General features: G+C 34.8%; 2 protein-coding genes across 2 annotated transcripts; one reads left to right on the top strand and one right to left on the bottom strand.

The window, feature by feature from the left end:
* Window positions 1–657: 657 nt before the first annotated feature.
* Window positions 658–2,070, top strand: LOC125815211 (protein SOB FIVE-LIKE 5). The gene is made up of 4 exons (XM_049494625.1): window positions 658–1,263; window positions 1,345–1,434; window positions 1,512–1,588; window positions 1,779–2,070. Exons 1-4 carry the CDS (start codon window positions 892–894, stop codon window positions 1,804–1,806), a joined length of 567 nt encoding a protein of 188 aa, XP_049350582.1. The 5' UTR covers window positions 658–891; the 3' UTR covers window positions 1,807–2,070.
* Window positions 2,071–5,763: 3,693 nt separating this feature from the next.
* LOC125815210 (magnesium transporter MRS2-3) lies at window positions 5,764–14,091 on the bottom strand. Its single transcript, XM_049494624.1, has 6 exons — window positions 13,582–14,091; window positions 12,294–12,530; window positions 12,017–12,145; window positions 11,255–11,415; window positions 10,043–10,289; window positions 5,764–6,216 (listed from the first exon to the last, which is right to left on the bottom strand). Exons 1-6 carry the CDS (start codon window positions 14,014–14,016, stop codon window positions 5,929–5,931), a joined length of 1,497 nt encoding a protein of 498 aa, XP_049350581.1. The 5' UTR covers window positions 14,017–14,091; the 3' UTR covers window positions 5,764–5,928.
* Window positions 14,092–14,676: the final 585 nt, after the last annotated feature.

The raw sequence follows: 14,676 nt of genomic DNA, 5'->3' as shown, positions 1-14,676 counted from the left end.
TTATTAGTTTTCAATAATAGCAGCCAAAATTAAATTGGTAGTGGGAAGAAGAAATTAATAAAAGGATAGAGGCTAGAGTTGTCCAAATACTGAGGAAGATTGAAAAGTGTACCTTTTCTTCTGTTTTAAAACGTATTCAGTGCCTCGCTGTCCACCATGTGATAACGTTGTGGCTCCGTTCCCATCCATTCCATCAATTTCTTCTCTTACAAATACACCCATATTACTTAACCCCCCCTTAATAAAACGGGTGGATAAGTTGAACCCATCATTTTTGACACGGAATATAATATTGTTGACGATGACTTAAGACGGGTCGATACATACAAGTCGAAGCAAGACTGACAAATTTTTAGGTTGATACGCTTTTAAAAATGGTGTGGGTCCAAAATGAATGATACATGTCATGAGCTTGAGTCGCAATATAAAACAAAAAATTATACACTATAATTTAAAAAGTGCATTAAATTTAGTGATAAGAATCTTAAAAGTTTGAATTCTGAATCCGCGTAGTGTTAGTGTACACCTCTTTGTCAATGCCTAACTGTCATTTTTTGATTGATTCATATATATGGGAGAATAGAGTGCTTGGGTACAAAACAGGTCTAGGATTTCAGCCTTGATTCTCTTTTGGTCTTTTCCAATCTCCTCTCTCATTTTTGGCCTTTTCCTCTTAAAAACCCCACACTTTTGTTAAAAAGGACTAAATAGATAGAGTTAAGAGGGATGTGTCACATATTTCTTGGACTATTTAGCAACAACAAAGGGTGTCACTACTCACTACTAACAGTACTTGTCTAGTGCTTTTGCTCATCATTCCCAAACACCCAAAAAAAAACTTCCCATTTGGTTTTCTTGAATTTTTTTTTTTAGACATACAAAAAAATCAAAATGGATTATGGTATGATGGCAGGTAATTCAGAATGTAGTAGTGGTTGTGAGTCTGGTTGGACTTTATACTTAGAAAATTCTTATTTAAATTCTTGTAAAGGTGAAAAGAGTTTAAAGCAAAAACAAGAAGAAACAGAGGAAGAAGAAGAAGAAGAAGATTTGTCAATGGTATCTGATGCATCTTCAGGACCTCCAAATTTTCATCAAGAAGAAGAATATAGACATAATACTATTATTAATGGTGGCCATTATTATGCACCAATTAGTAATCCAAAGAGGCAGAAAGCTAAGGATAAAAAACAAAAACAAAAACAAAAACAACTTTCTGTACTTGATGATACAGCTAGCTCACCTATCTTTGATTTCTCCAATGTAAGTTTTTTTTGCTAAAAATACATTTATGTCTTACATTAATTAAAGAATGTGACATTTTTTACCTATTGTTTGTTACAGAACAATTTCAGTAATATCAACAACAACACAAAGTCAGTGGAAAATAATGTATTGGATTTTTCACAAGGTTATTCTGCAACACACTTTCAGGTACTTAAAACAATTTGTGCATGTTTTAACATTTATTTTTTGAAAAAAAAATAATACTAATAATTATTTTAATGCAGGGGAGATCTACATACCAAGAACACTATGGTTATTTCCAGTCATCGTTACTACCTGGAAACAAATTGCAAGAAAATCAGTAAGTTCTGTTTTCCCTTTTTTTTCGCTCTCATATTTTTCGAATAAATGGTAGCCTTGGAGCAACAGTAAACTCATCACAATCCTACTAAAATAGGATGTTTTGTGCATCGAGCCGCTCTTTTATTTTACCACGAATAAATTATTTTGATGATTTAACTAATATATTTTTTCTTTTTTTTCCTGAATAGATGGTTTGAAGAGAAGAGGTGGGGATAATTGCTATCAGTTAAAAAAATATGCTGATGTTAAATTGCAGCCAAGTGAATGTTTAGAAAGTGGGAAGGAGTTAAATTTGTCAAAGCAAAAGGAATTGAATCTCTAAAGGGATTCTTGTTCCTTTTCTTTTTCTGTTTTTTTTTTTCTTTCTTTTTTCTTTTAGCTGTCAATGCATTGGGAAACAGCTTTAAGAGAAAAAAATGGGAATTAATTTCCTCTCTAATTATCTTGTTGTCAATGAATAGTAGCTACAGTTTAGCTTTTCTTAAGATCTTGTTCAACAGTTTCTTTTTTTTTTTTTTACTTTTCAATATACGATTTTCAGACACAATTAATCCAAATTCGAAATGAATGAATGAATAGTTTAGAGAGTAAAGAACTTCCTACCAAAAAAATATTCATTGTGAAATCTTATTGCTCTTTTGACCGGCCATTTATGATGTATTACTATTAATTAGACATGTCATCAGTTCTCAATTAAATCAAGATTTCTAGAGAGGAAATGAAAAATTCGGTCAGCAGTCTTCTACTTCTAGTCGAAGAAACAAATAATCATAGTCAATCAAGCCAATAAAATATTATTCTAACAATATCCTCAATTTAGTTTTCTATTGATTTACTAGACGTACAATGGAATAAAACAAGACTATTAAGTAGCTAGAAGGTATAACCATAATAACTCTTTTTTAATTAAAAAATAATAATATGTGAATTGTGATTAGGTAAGATTTGTTGCAAATTCATATTGAAAAGCTTTGTGTCCAGTAGAAGCTGACCAAATCTTGGAAAATGCTTGGCAATATAATGTAGACAAGACCTTATTTGTCTCTTGGTGTCCAGACAAGAGTACATTCTGATCATAGTCAATCAAAGATTTATTATGTCAACATTAGGCTGAGATGAATAAAAAGTTAGCATAAAATCACCTATCGTCGAAAAAAATAACCTTATAAAGATCTCATATACTTTATATTATCAATATCTTATGTCTTAACGTAAAGAATGAGTTTTGCAATATGCGAGATAACAATTGAACATAGGGTGATGGGTAGTAAGAGAAAAATGTATTGAGAGAAGCCAAAATTAATATTTGGAATATTTCTTATATGCAAGTTCATGATCCTTTTTACAAGTGCAGAGATCCTGCCTGAGATTTGCCTGACCCAAGTGCTACATGCCATGTTTTAATTTAATATATAGTGTACTCTTTATCTAATTTGGAAGCATCTTCAATATTCGAAAAATTTATATAAAAATTATTTATGGACTTATAGTATGTTTACTCTCTGAATTTTGTCTGCTTGAAAGTTGTTGTTGGACTTAATGTCATTTCTTTATTTTTTGGACTTTTCCCACTTAAATTCTATCTCAAACTAAAGTCATCTTTCAAGTACATGAAATTTTAAAAAAAAAAGATAACTTCATAATATCCAATCAATGGAACATTGAATTAAATATAATCGAGATCCCAAAATAAACAACAATAAGTAATCGATTAAACACTAATTGAAACGTAGAGCTCACCACTATCACTATCGCCATTGCCTATAATCGATTGTCATCCTTAGTCATAATCACCACTATTGTCAAGCAGTCATCATCATCACTAGTTACCATTTATAATCATTATCACCAACCTCTATTACTACAATAACCACAAATTACTACATACAATCATCACTATCAGTCACCATTATATATCATCAATCACCAACCTCTATTACTACAATAACCACCAATTACCACATACAGTTATCACTATCAATCACCATTATATATCATAAATCACCATAACTATTAATTGCCTCCACCAACTACTGTCATCCACCATAACCACTAGTTACTACTCACAACAAAACCTATGACCATCATCGCTAGCCGTTAATATCATCAGCCACCAATCCACCATAGTCTTAGTTATTTATTATTTAGATTCTAATACATCTTCATAACTTCTACATACTTTTTGCTTTTATACAGTAGCATATGCCTTCACCACTTCAAATGAGCGCATAATCTATAGGTCATGAATCCGAGCAGTAAAATCTACATCACGGTAAGTTGTCTACATCGCATCCTTAGAGGTGAGATCCTTCCTTGACTTCATGCATCGAGCTGCCTTGTATTAAGAACCCGAATTCGTAGTTCTCTCGACTCAAGAAATTAAAATAAGAGTTATGAACCATTTGTTCATAAATAATTATTTGATACGGAGTATCTTATCCTCTTTTAAGAAGTTGGGACATAAGAATATTCTTAGTCCAACAGTTGTTTTTTCGTACTCCCATTATCATCAACAAATAATAGATTTAAACAGTAAGAAAATAGTGAATCCACATTATGCTCCATTTCGTATTTCTATTTCACCAATTGTTTTACTAAATGATCATTACAGCTCCTCAAAGGAAACAAGGATAATGAATAATGAGTTAAAAAGACAAAACAAACATGGATACAAAAGGAAGATAATTCTTTAAGAAGATTTGTGGTAGATAGGAATCAAGAAAGTATGGGGTAAAACATTGTTGTCCTACCAACTACCATCAAAATAAAGCCTTAGAATTCAATTCCTCTAAGAAGGCACACACAAGTTCCTAACATTTAACTTTGATAAATGGTCCTGAATTTAATTTTCACCTTGTACTGTTCCCTATTCTCATGACAACACAATACTCTTCACCTTCCATGTAAAATTGGCAATTTAGGTCCCATTATTTTTCTGCCATTTTTCACTTTTAGTTACAAGGCCCACAGGCATGTATGTGGTTATTATATATATCAGTGAGAATGAACATGCACAAAACTGTACTTACATCACAACCCGTACCACAAAAATACAAAAGCTGGCAACTTAACTTGGATGTAACAGGGCATGGATCTATCTCTCTGCAAAAACGTTACTGTTTTTTCACAAGTTGCCCATACAGTTTCATCCAAAATGGAACTTTCATTTCCTTTTTTCTTCCTGTAAAATTCACAAATAATTCACTATACGTTAACATGCCTACCGCTGTCCTCCTCCTTTATTCAGATTTGGGACCAGCGATCCGTAGAGAAAGTAAGATCTTCACCAAAAAAGTCTAGAGGATTCAATACAAACAAGTCTAGAGGATTCAACACCAAAAATACACACATTAAAAACTTTGAAAAAGGCAAAACCACCCTCTAGCTGAAATCTGTGGGCAAGCAAAACAACAAGTTGCCGGTCAGACAGGAGCAATGAGCTCACGCTCGAAAAATTAGTGGACGTCATAACATATCTTGTGAACGTCTATGAGCTCATGCACTTACATACAACAACAACAACAATATATCCAGTGAAATTCCATGGGGAGGGTAGAAAATTTACAGAGAAGAAATAAATGGTTCAAGATAATTTTTATTTTTCATTTTGCATGTATTATTGAGACAGAAAATGTATACAGACATGATAGAGGAGGAACTGGAAGAGTGTAGTACAAAGAAATATGTTGATGTAGAATATATTTCATTTTCTTAGAAACAGCTGGCAGAAGGATCATAAATTGGAAGGCAGTTACGAGGTCATGACATAAGTTAAAAGAGGACCACCAGAAAAGAAAGATCAGATCTGATTATTACTATCAGATCGTTTCAGGTTTCTAAACTATAGTGGACTTGGCATTTAAACTCTCACTGCCAACACTGCAACCTTTCATGTAAACATGCAGCATTGAGTTTCACCCCACAATGTGCCCACAACTTCTTACCAGTTTTTCATCACCATTCAATATGATGATGATCATTGTGAACTTTATCAACTCAAGTTTCAGTTGCCTTGTGAACAGAAAAGGTGGCCACCATTCAATAGAAAGGGGCTTGGCCTCAGATATGGTGCTCATCTTTTTACCTTTTCAGGCTGTCACAAACTTACAAAATCTTGTCAAACTGTATCAGTATAACAGCTAAAGTAAATTTCATCACTTGAAACCATTCATCAAACATGCTTGAGCTAAAATATACATTTTCAAATTCAATAATTATTTCGGAGAATCAGATATACTTGTTATATAGCACACTATGGGGTATGGTAAAATTCACTTTATCTTGTTTTTTCATCTGTCAAATTGAATTACAGGTCAATATGTTCACAATTCTCTCTGTTCACTCGAGCAATTGTTTGTGCTTACCCCAGGCAATTGCAACTACATATAAGAAAAGACTGCCAGTGGCACCACCACCGATTGTCCATAGGAATTCCGGCATCCCAGATTTTGTTTCGTCGAACAGGTCAATTTTAATGTTCATACCGAAAATTCCAGCCACAACAACAAAGGCGCTAACCACAAGAGTTGCCGTTGTTAACATGACTCCCATTTGCAACAGATGGTTCTGCTTGTCATCCAGCATGATGTTGATGTAGTCTTCTGTGTCATCCACATACTCACGTAGCTGAAGAAAATTAAAACAGATTCAAAAGAGAGAGATCACAACAGTGGAGCAAACTAAAGTCCAGCACCATGTGTACAAAGTAGTTAACATTGAATCTGGTTTAGGTGAAAACAAAGACATTTATATAGTTAGTAAGTAATCGAACAACAGTACATGTCCAAATTTGACTTGTGTGATCGAACTTTATCTCTGATAATGCTATTCCAAAATCAATGTCATTATTTGCAATTACAACCCACATGCAGTATTTTTATCCAACGGTAGTTTTCATCTAGAATCCGAGCTTTGAAAAGTCAGATAAAATTAACTGAGAAAGGGATTAGCTAGAGAAAGTCAAACTAGGATATGAAATAGAGATGACAAATAGAAGAATGCAGTGCATCACCTAGGTTGTACTTGTATCATTAATAATGCACATGTGAAATGATGATGCAAAATTATTCTGAAATGGTGTACTGGATGCTACAGTCCTAAACCTAAATCTTTCAGGATCAGCATATCTGAGGTTGTCTTCTTCCTCTAAATACAACAAAGTTCTTTCTTGATAAACTTAATTATAACTAGGCCATGATGCAGCTTTTAGTTTATAGTCTTGTTAAATGTTAATTGATGGAGATTCACCTTTTACTTTGTGTTCCATGTGAAAACTTAGCATTGTTGCTCACACAAAGAAATTAGAATGCATAATCTTACTGATGTGATTTCTTCTTCTGGTAAATGTATCAGAATCAAATGCCATTTGAATGCTAAGATAATTGTCTAAATACTGAAGATTGGTTGGTTGTCAGGTTCTTAGTTTCTCTGCAAGCTACTCTTCATTAAAGATTCCATTCGAGAACATACTTCTGGCTCTATATTTAACCATTATATACTCTCTTGCAATAAGAGAGTTAGCCATACAACTGATACATATATTTTAATGTACCAACAAAAAATCATACACATACTGTCCAAACTCTTCCAGAAGCAAATTTCAAGAGGTGCACAACTATGGGGACATAATTTCAAAATTAACTGTTGGTCAGCGGAGGACAAAAATATTATTAAGAACAGAACTTCACTTAATCAAAAAGTTGGATTGGACAGACTTCAAAAATTCATCTATCTAAAGATCTGCTCCCTGTTTTTATCAGGGCTTCACAATCACTGCCTGTATCTGTTCCTTTTTCTTTAATCCTCTTTGAAGAATTATAGCACATCTCCTTGAACATCCTTCTCTATAAATGAATAGTAGATTTGCAGTGGAGTCTCATCCTTCTAAAGCTAGGGTGACCCCATTGTTCTGTTTCTATTATCCTTCCCTCTCCATTCCTCACTACATCATTGAGTTTGGGAACCACTACCTTCATTTGCTCTAATACCATACCCTCAACTACTTAATTTTGGAGCTAATTACAAATAACCCAAGTTGAATATGAGATGTCTGGTGGACATCATTAATTTATTTATATGATCAGAAAATTATTTTTGGATAATGCAGATAAAGCTTTGTATCGATACATTTGCATAGATGTCTAGATGGTTTGTAGGAGATTTCTTCAACTTCAAAGCTTTCGTTTTTCTCCTCTCATTCTATCCTCCAACCTCTTTCACTTTTTCTCTCTCTGAAAAATGGCCACTCTGGTGGCATGCAAATCAACTATTGCCATGAGCATCCTAGTTTGACATGAGGCTCCCTCTAATTTCAAATGCCCCTCAATGGACAGGACCCAAAATTACATTAACCTCCCTACTCCTAAGTTTTGTGTGATAAAGCTAGTCTTTTTAGATGATCGGACCTATAAAGTTGGTGGAGAACAGAGACAAAAAGGACCTCGGAATTGTACAAATTTCTACTCCACCACTACCTAACACTAAGGAAAATGTGGTATGCTTCATACACCGGGCTGCCTTGTATCAGAACCCAATTCATAGTTCTCCCAGCTCAAGAAATCAAAATAAGAGTCTCGAACCATTTGTTCTAAAATTCAAGTTCATAAATAACTCTGTGATAACAGAGTATCTTATCCTCTTTAAAGAAGTTGGGACATAAGAATATTCTCAGTCTAACAACTGTTTTTCAGTTTCTTTTCCAACTTTTCATACTCCCATTATCCGGTAATAGTGGATTTAAAAAGTAAGAAAACAGTGAATCCACATTCTGCTCCATGGATGAAATCACTATTATTTGGTATAAATAAGATTAATGTTCGATTTCACCAATTGTACACTAAATGGTCATTACAATTACACAAATAAAGAAGGGAAGGAAAATAAAATACCAAAAGATAATGAATAGCAGTAAAGATAACAAACATGGATACAAAAAGGAGAAGAGGAAGGTATCCCACGGAATTAGTCGAGGTGCGTGCAAGCTGGCCCCGGACACCACAGTTATTAAAAGTAAAAGAAAAGGAGATGATTAGGTTTTTTGGTTCTTCAAGTCAATTAATTTATGGTTTGATAGGAATCAAGAAGGTATGGGGAAAATCATTGTTGTCCTACCAACTACCATCAATATAAAGCCTTAAAATTCAATTCCTCTAAAAGGCACACCACACGTACAACAAAACACTCCTCATCCCAAGAGAAACCATAAATGGCATTTTAGGCCCCTTATCTTTCTGCCATTTTCCACTTTTGGTTAAGGCCCACAGGCATGTGGTTATATATCAGTGAGAGTGAACATGCACAAAAGTGTACTTAGATCACCATCCTACTACACACAAAAATACAAAAGCTGGTAACTTAAGTTGGATGTAACAGGGCATGGATCTATCTCTCTGCAAAACTTAACCGTATTCTCTCAAATTGCCCATCAAATTTCCACAGTTGATCCAAAATTATGTTAGCCGCCCTACTCCTAAGTTTTGTGTGACAAAGCTAGTCGTTTTAGATGATCAGACCTATATTCTGTTGAGCAATCGTAAGTTACGCAAATAAAATTGGAACAGCAATTGTACCTTCGATTTCTCTCTACATCCATTAGTCCTAATCATTAAGCAAAATAGAAATGGGGCTTGGGGAGTAGTCCCTTCAACACTCATTTAGAAAATTTGAAGGGAAATGTAACCCGAGAGTCTCCGAATGGAAGGAAAACTCTTTTGTACAAATTTTGGAAGATTCTTGCTTTATTTTTTGTTTTTTTATTTTGCGAATTTTCAATCCAACCATGAGATTCCGATCGGCATAGGTGATTGCTGAGATTGGTAGAGAGCCATATATTTATCAAAATTCTCTACTTTTTGATAGACGGATTTTCCCTAGTGTGGTTATAGAGAAAATGGAATATTAATAAGTGGAAACTCAGCTAAATAAAATTTCTATAAAATCAACAGTTCAAATAAAACTTGTAGGCTTTTGATGGAAGTAGTCGAATTTTATCCTATATCCTTTCAACCTCAAAAAATGAAAGTAGTCGCATTTACATATATGCACATAATAGTACAAATACACGTCCAATAACATGATAGTTGAAGTTTTACGAACTCTTAGTGTGATAAATTAAATAGTCTACGGGAGTTTTACCTTAGTAAATCAGCCCCTTAATTGATGCAATGATATTGGCAAGGCAATTCATGCAACTTTTTAAAATGGGTCAAGCATCTAGATGAGTATTTAATGCATCAATTGTGCACCCACTAATCATTGTTAGCTAGAAACAGCAAGTTACCCATCCCAAAATATGAAATAGTATTAGATAACTTTTACAAGTCCAGTCCAAATTATTTTGTGTATAAGCATTCTTTTCATAGAATGCACAAATGAGTCGTATAAATGTCTTGAAGCTACACTAACAATCTATATACTTGTGAGAGTAATTCAATTATCTAGAAAGATCACTTACAGTGTTCAGTTTATTCAATGTACCGTCAATTTGAACAAAGTATGCTTCTAGGAGCATTTCAAGCTCCTCTACGTCCAGATGCTTGCTTATGGCACTCCGAGTCGTGCTAGTATGAGTCCCACGACTACCTCGGCTAAGAGCATTAGGGCCACCATACAAACGTTCCTGCTGGTGGTCAATATGTGGAGTGTCTGCATCGTAACTGGTGGAACCTGCATTTGCGTCCATTGATATTTCCACAGGAACCCTGTCATATCAAATAGCTTGAAGTTTAGGAATGACATAGAAACACTGATCGACATCACCGACACCTCTCAGGATCGCGCAAAAGCATTTTTAAATAGCATTGATCAGTAGTTGTCTCAGTATACAAGACCAGATTTGAAGAAAAGTTCATCATAATAGCATTGTTTTGACAGTCAAGAAAATCCTCCACACTAGTCCCATTTTCCCAGACTCTGGGATCCATTCGGCTCGATAGAAGTCCATAGAAGAGTTATAAGGCAGTAATATCTGCAGGGACCACTCATTCAGGGCGAGGCATGACACATTGCTTCACAAGCTCAATGTGGTCAGATGTAGATGATGAAACAACATAACAAAGAGAGACAAACACAGTATAGAACCGATAGTGTATCTCTTTTTATTCTTTAGAAAATAAAGGACCAATAGCATCTCAGCAGATGGAAGTAGGATAAACAAATGTGTGCATACTATACTCTGCTGGCACATCAGATCAACTATAAATAGTAATGAGAATCAAGGTATTGACTCTATTGGTGCTCAAAAAATTTTGCTTGTTTAGTTATTCATACAATTGCGCAAAAACTCTAGAAGTAAAATGAAGCAGGGAAAAAGACTGCAGACTGGAGAACCAGATAGTGGTGAATATTTGAGATTCAGCTGCTCCAAAGAATTTTCATCATCTGTCAAGGTTATTTAAACTTGTTTACTTTTTGAAGGGCAGAGAAGATGTCGATAAAGTAGCACTAATGGATAATATATTGTCATGACTGGCCATCCTGGCTTCTCCCAAATGCATTAAGTTATCTACAAATGCAACCATTTTCCAAGATAAGTTTTGAAATTAAACTGCTTAGGCACGACATGTTGATGACAGACTAAGGGAGATCCTTCTAGTTTACATATATAGAGGTACTGAAACACAAAGGGAAGGATAAGACATCAGAGTATCAGAAATATATGACATACCTATCATCCATGTTCGACTGAATAACTTCCTCATCGATGCCATCTTGCCCGCTTATAGAGGAAACAGAAGAATTTTCAAGTTGTTCCATCAGCTTGTCAGTCAAATACATCTCCGCCATATCTTCATCATCATCGAGTAGATGCTCCAGTTCATCTCTGACCTAACAATGAAGAAATGCCGATTTGAGTACCAAAAAATTTGTAGATAGCACATTTCAGAGCAATCACTCAAAAAGAAAGGGAACACGGTAGTTCATTTTGTAACCCTTTGTCTATCAAAGTATTCTCTTAAGAGTAATGCTAGAGATCAATTTTGAGGCTTAGATCTACAAGCAATTTGCAGACTATAACAGCAGTGCCTCAAAACTAAACCATTCTAACAGATGGTACGTGTGAAACACTTGCTAGAAAACTATATTAGTACATGTTGACCTTCTAACAGGGAAAAGTTATTTTTCTGAGTATCAGCCTTTCTAAAGATATATACACATAGATAAACTTCAATGGAATCGCATTCCATAAATGAATGTCATTAATGTTGTCATTTACCATCCAAATTTTCATGCCTTGAGATTCGTGTGGAATTGTAGAAAAAGAATTAAGACTGAATAGACCGTTTCAGTGTCAAAAGCATAAAATATACCTACAAAGTTAGCATCTCAAGTATTTGATCCGCTGCTAGGTTTCTCGTGAATTATTCAGTAACAGTTAACCAAGACAGCTAGCGTACTGAGAAATACAGAAACTTTATCTAATGTATACCTTCTGAACTCGTCCTGTAATAGCAACCAAGCGACTTTTGATTTGACGAACACGTTCCAAGTTGAGAGTACTAATTTTTGATGTCAGCTTATCTAAAGCAGGATGAGCTTCTTGCTCCAGTGTCCTTGCCTGCTTGGGAAAGAACCACAAAAACAAAGACCAGAAAGACGGAAAAATGAGCAACAATGACAGTGAAAAGTAACCAACTCAAACAGCGCAATTAAGCCCTGTAACAGTGTTTGGCAAATTTGAGTAAAGCAATAGAATTATGCTTCACCTCATTATCCAAGCAACTGCAAGCAGCCTCCAGACATGCCTCCAAAGCAACAAACTCAAAAGGGAGAAGCTTCGGCCCATCTCGATTCTCACCCGCTAGCTGCTTCCCATCAGCCTTGTTCTCATCTATTGATCGGAAGCTTGCAGAGAGGTTTGGAGGTGAAACTTCTTCAGACTGAGGCTCTTCCAGATCATACAGATTTGTCCAGTCTGCATTATTGCCACCCCCTCCAGCTTCCTTATTCACAATGACAACAATTTTATCAGATCAATTATCACAACCCCTAGTCCTCCCCCCTCCTCCCATATTAAAGCAGATATAAGTACAAAGTTAAGTTTGAGCACAAGAAGTTATCCAAATTGAGATAGGTCATACAACAATAGCATACCCAGTATAGTCCCACAGACCACAAGCGACTATAAATTGAGATAGGTCATAAAATCTAAAATTTTAGGCATTACACCTGAAGATGCAAAAAAGAAGTCTATTATAAACCAAAATGAGACGGCAAAAATGGTTAAACTTGAAGCTTCCGCTAGATGGTCTAAATACAAATTTCTTATTTTTTTTCATAAATCTAAAATAAAACAAAAAAGGGATTTTGATGCTTGGCCTGTAGTAGGAATCTGGTTTACCGCTTTAGGTATCAGCACTATGGCTTTCAACATGGATCCCCAGGGATGATAGAGCAGTTGAAGCATAGGTGTAACAACCTAGAGATCCCAAGAATCCCACTCAGGTCTAACCCGGCACATATGTTTGTAAGCAGTAGCAGACTCCGGTGGATTAGATAAAGTGTGTTTAAGTGGGCCGAAACACCACCATCATTAAGAAAAAGGTATACATACATACATACATCCCATAGAGTGGAGTATAATGCAACTTTTTAACAGCAGTAGCAATAATCATGAAAATAGAAAACCAGTAATTCTGAATAGAGAATTTCAAACTTGATAATATCCAAGAACCTACAGAAGTAACACCTAGCAATGTACATACTACTAGTATAAAAGCTAAGATTGGACATTTTACAATATCATCAACTAAATACTAAGAAGAGTAACACACATTATCGATAAAACACCCCCAAAGCATCAAAATGAGAAAAGAAATCATTTTAAGTTGGATTGGTTGTATGAATCTTCTATACCCACTCCCTCTGTTGGGTACGAAATCATTAGGATAAAATTCAGATATCTATTATCTATACATTTTATTGGGGTTGGCTACATGATACTAAAGCATCAGAAATTGATCATTTCTCAGAATATAAAATCAAGAAAATAACCTGGGACTTGGTAGCTTGGTGATGACGCAAAATTCTCCGTTGAACCTCTTCAACAAAAGGAGCAACAGAGGGATCCCTAGCGTTGAGCAAGAGGACTTCCTGGGCGGTAATAATAGCCTTGATATGCTCCAAATTGATGACGATAGCCCGTTCACGACCCAATACAGTAGATGGATACGAGAGAAGTGGGTCCAATATGCGAAGATCACGAGCTGGAAGTCCAGTTCGCCGCATAATTGCATGTTTTCCGGCTTCCACAACTTGGGTCTGTCCAGTTGAATCCAACAGAAGCCATGAACGTACCCCGGTGGCCTTCTTTCGCATAGCAGCGCCCACGGTTACGCCGCCGGGGATGGCGGTGTTGGGTCGGAGTATATCGGCGTCATCGTCCGGCGACGGAACGGAAAATTTCTGCGGCGGAGTAACGCCCCTCATAATTACCGGGATAAGCTAAATCGGTGAACAAATGGCTCAGAGAGTATCTAATTATGCTCCCAACCCGCCCAAAATTTTATGGGTTGTGCACATTTTTAGTTTGATAATAATTTTAATTAAATACTTGAAAAAAAATTATGCATTCATTTTTTTTATTATTATTATTTATCTCATAAATTTAATATTAGGTAATTCTCATTCCATTAAATAAATTAACATATTTGTCAAATAATGTAAACAATAATCGTAATTTAATTATATAATAGTAAGTTTTTTTATTCTTTTTAAATGCTTTAAAAATAAAATAAATACTTTTTGCACAAAATATAAAGAAAAATATATTCTAAATAAAATAAAAGTATATAAGTAAATCCCTCTCTTTCTGCTAGATATTGTCTTTAAAAAATTATTCAACTAATGTGAAATATTTTCCTAAAATAAATAAATTAAACAAACCTACTCCGCTAGAGAGAATGCAGAAGCAACAAAATTTCAATAACAAGACCATCAAATTCTAAAAGAGGATAGGTATGATCGACTTATGATTGGGATTAACTCCTTCTAATTTATAATTAAATAATTTAGATTATAATAAACAATTTTGAAAAAGTAATGTGAAAAAGAATACGTGTTGAAGATGGCAAGTTAAGTGACATAAGA

This window comes from Solanum verrucosum, unplaced genomic scaffold (genome assembly GCF_900185275.1).
Source record: "Solanum verrucosum unplaced genomic scaffold, falcon-dt-bn FXZP01000261.1, whole genome shotgun sequence".
NCBI classification, from domain to species: Eukaryota; Viridiplantae; Streptophyta; class Magnoliopsida; order Solanales; family Solanaceae; genus Solanum; species Solanum verrucosum.
This window is presented reverse-complemented; position numbering and strand designations above follow the sequence as displayed.

What these genes read in the sequence shown, in the direction of transcription:
- LOC125815211 (XM_049494625.1), top strand. Translation starts at nt 892, where the DNA reads ATGGATTATGGTATGATGGCAGGTAATTCAGAATGTAGTAGTGGTTGT. An exon ending in CTATCTTTGATTTCTCCAAT is followed by an intron (nt 1,264 to 1,344) that starts GTAAGTTTTTTT and finishes TGTTTGTTACAG; the next exon opens with AACAATTTCAGTAATATCAA. An exon ending in AACAAATTGCAAGAAAATCA is followed by an intron (nt 1,589 to 1,778) that starts GTAAGTTCTGTT and finishes TTTCCTGAATAG; the next exon opens with ATGGTTTGAAGAGAAGAGGT.
- LOC125815210 (XM_049494624.1), bottom strand. Translation starts at nt 14,016, where the DNA reads ATGAGGGGCGTTACTCCGCCGCAGAAATTTTCCGTTCCGTCGCCGGAC. An exon ending in ACCAAGCTACCAAGTCCCAG is followed by an intron (nt 12,531 to 13,581) that starts GTTATTTTCTTG and finishes ATTGTGAATAAG; the next exon opens with GAAGCTGGAGGGGGTGGCAA. An exon ending in TTACAGGACGAGTTCAGAAG is followed by an intron (nt 11,416 to 12,016) that starts GTATACATTAGA and finishes CTTCATTGTTAG; the next exon opens with GTCAGAGATGAACTGGAGCA.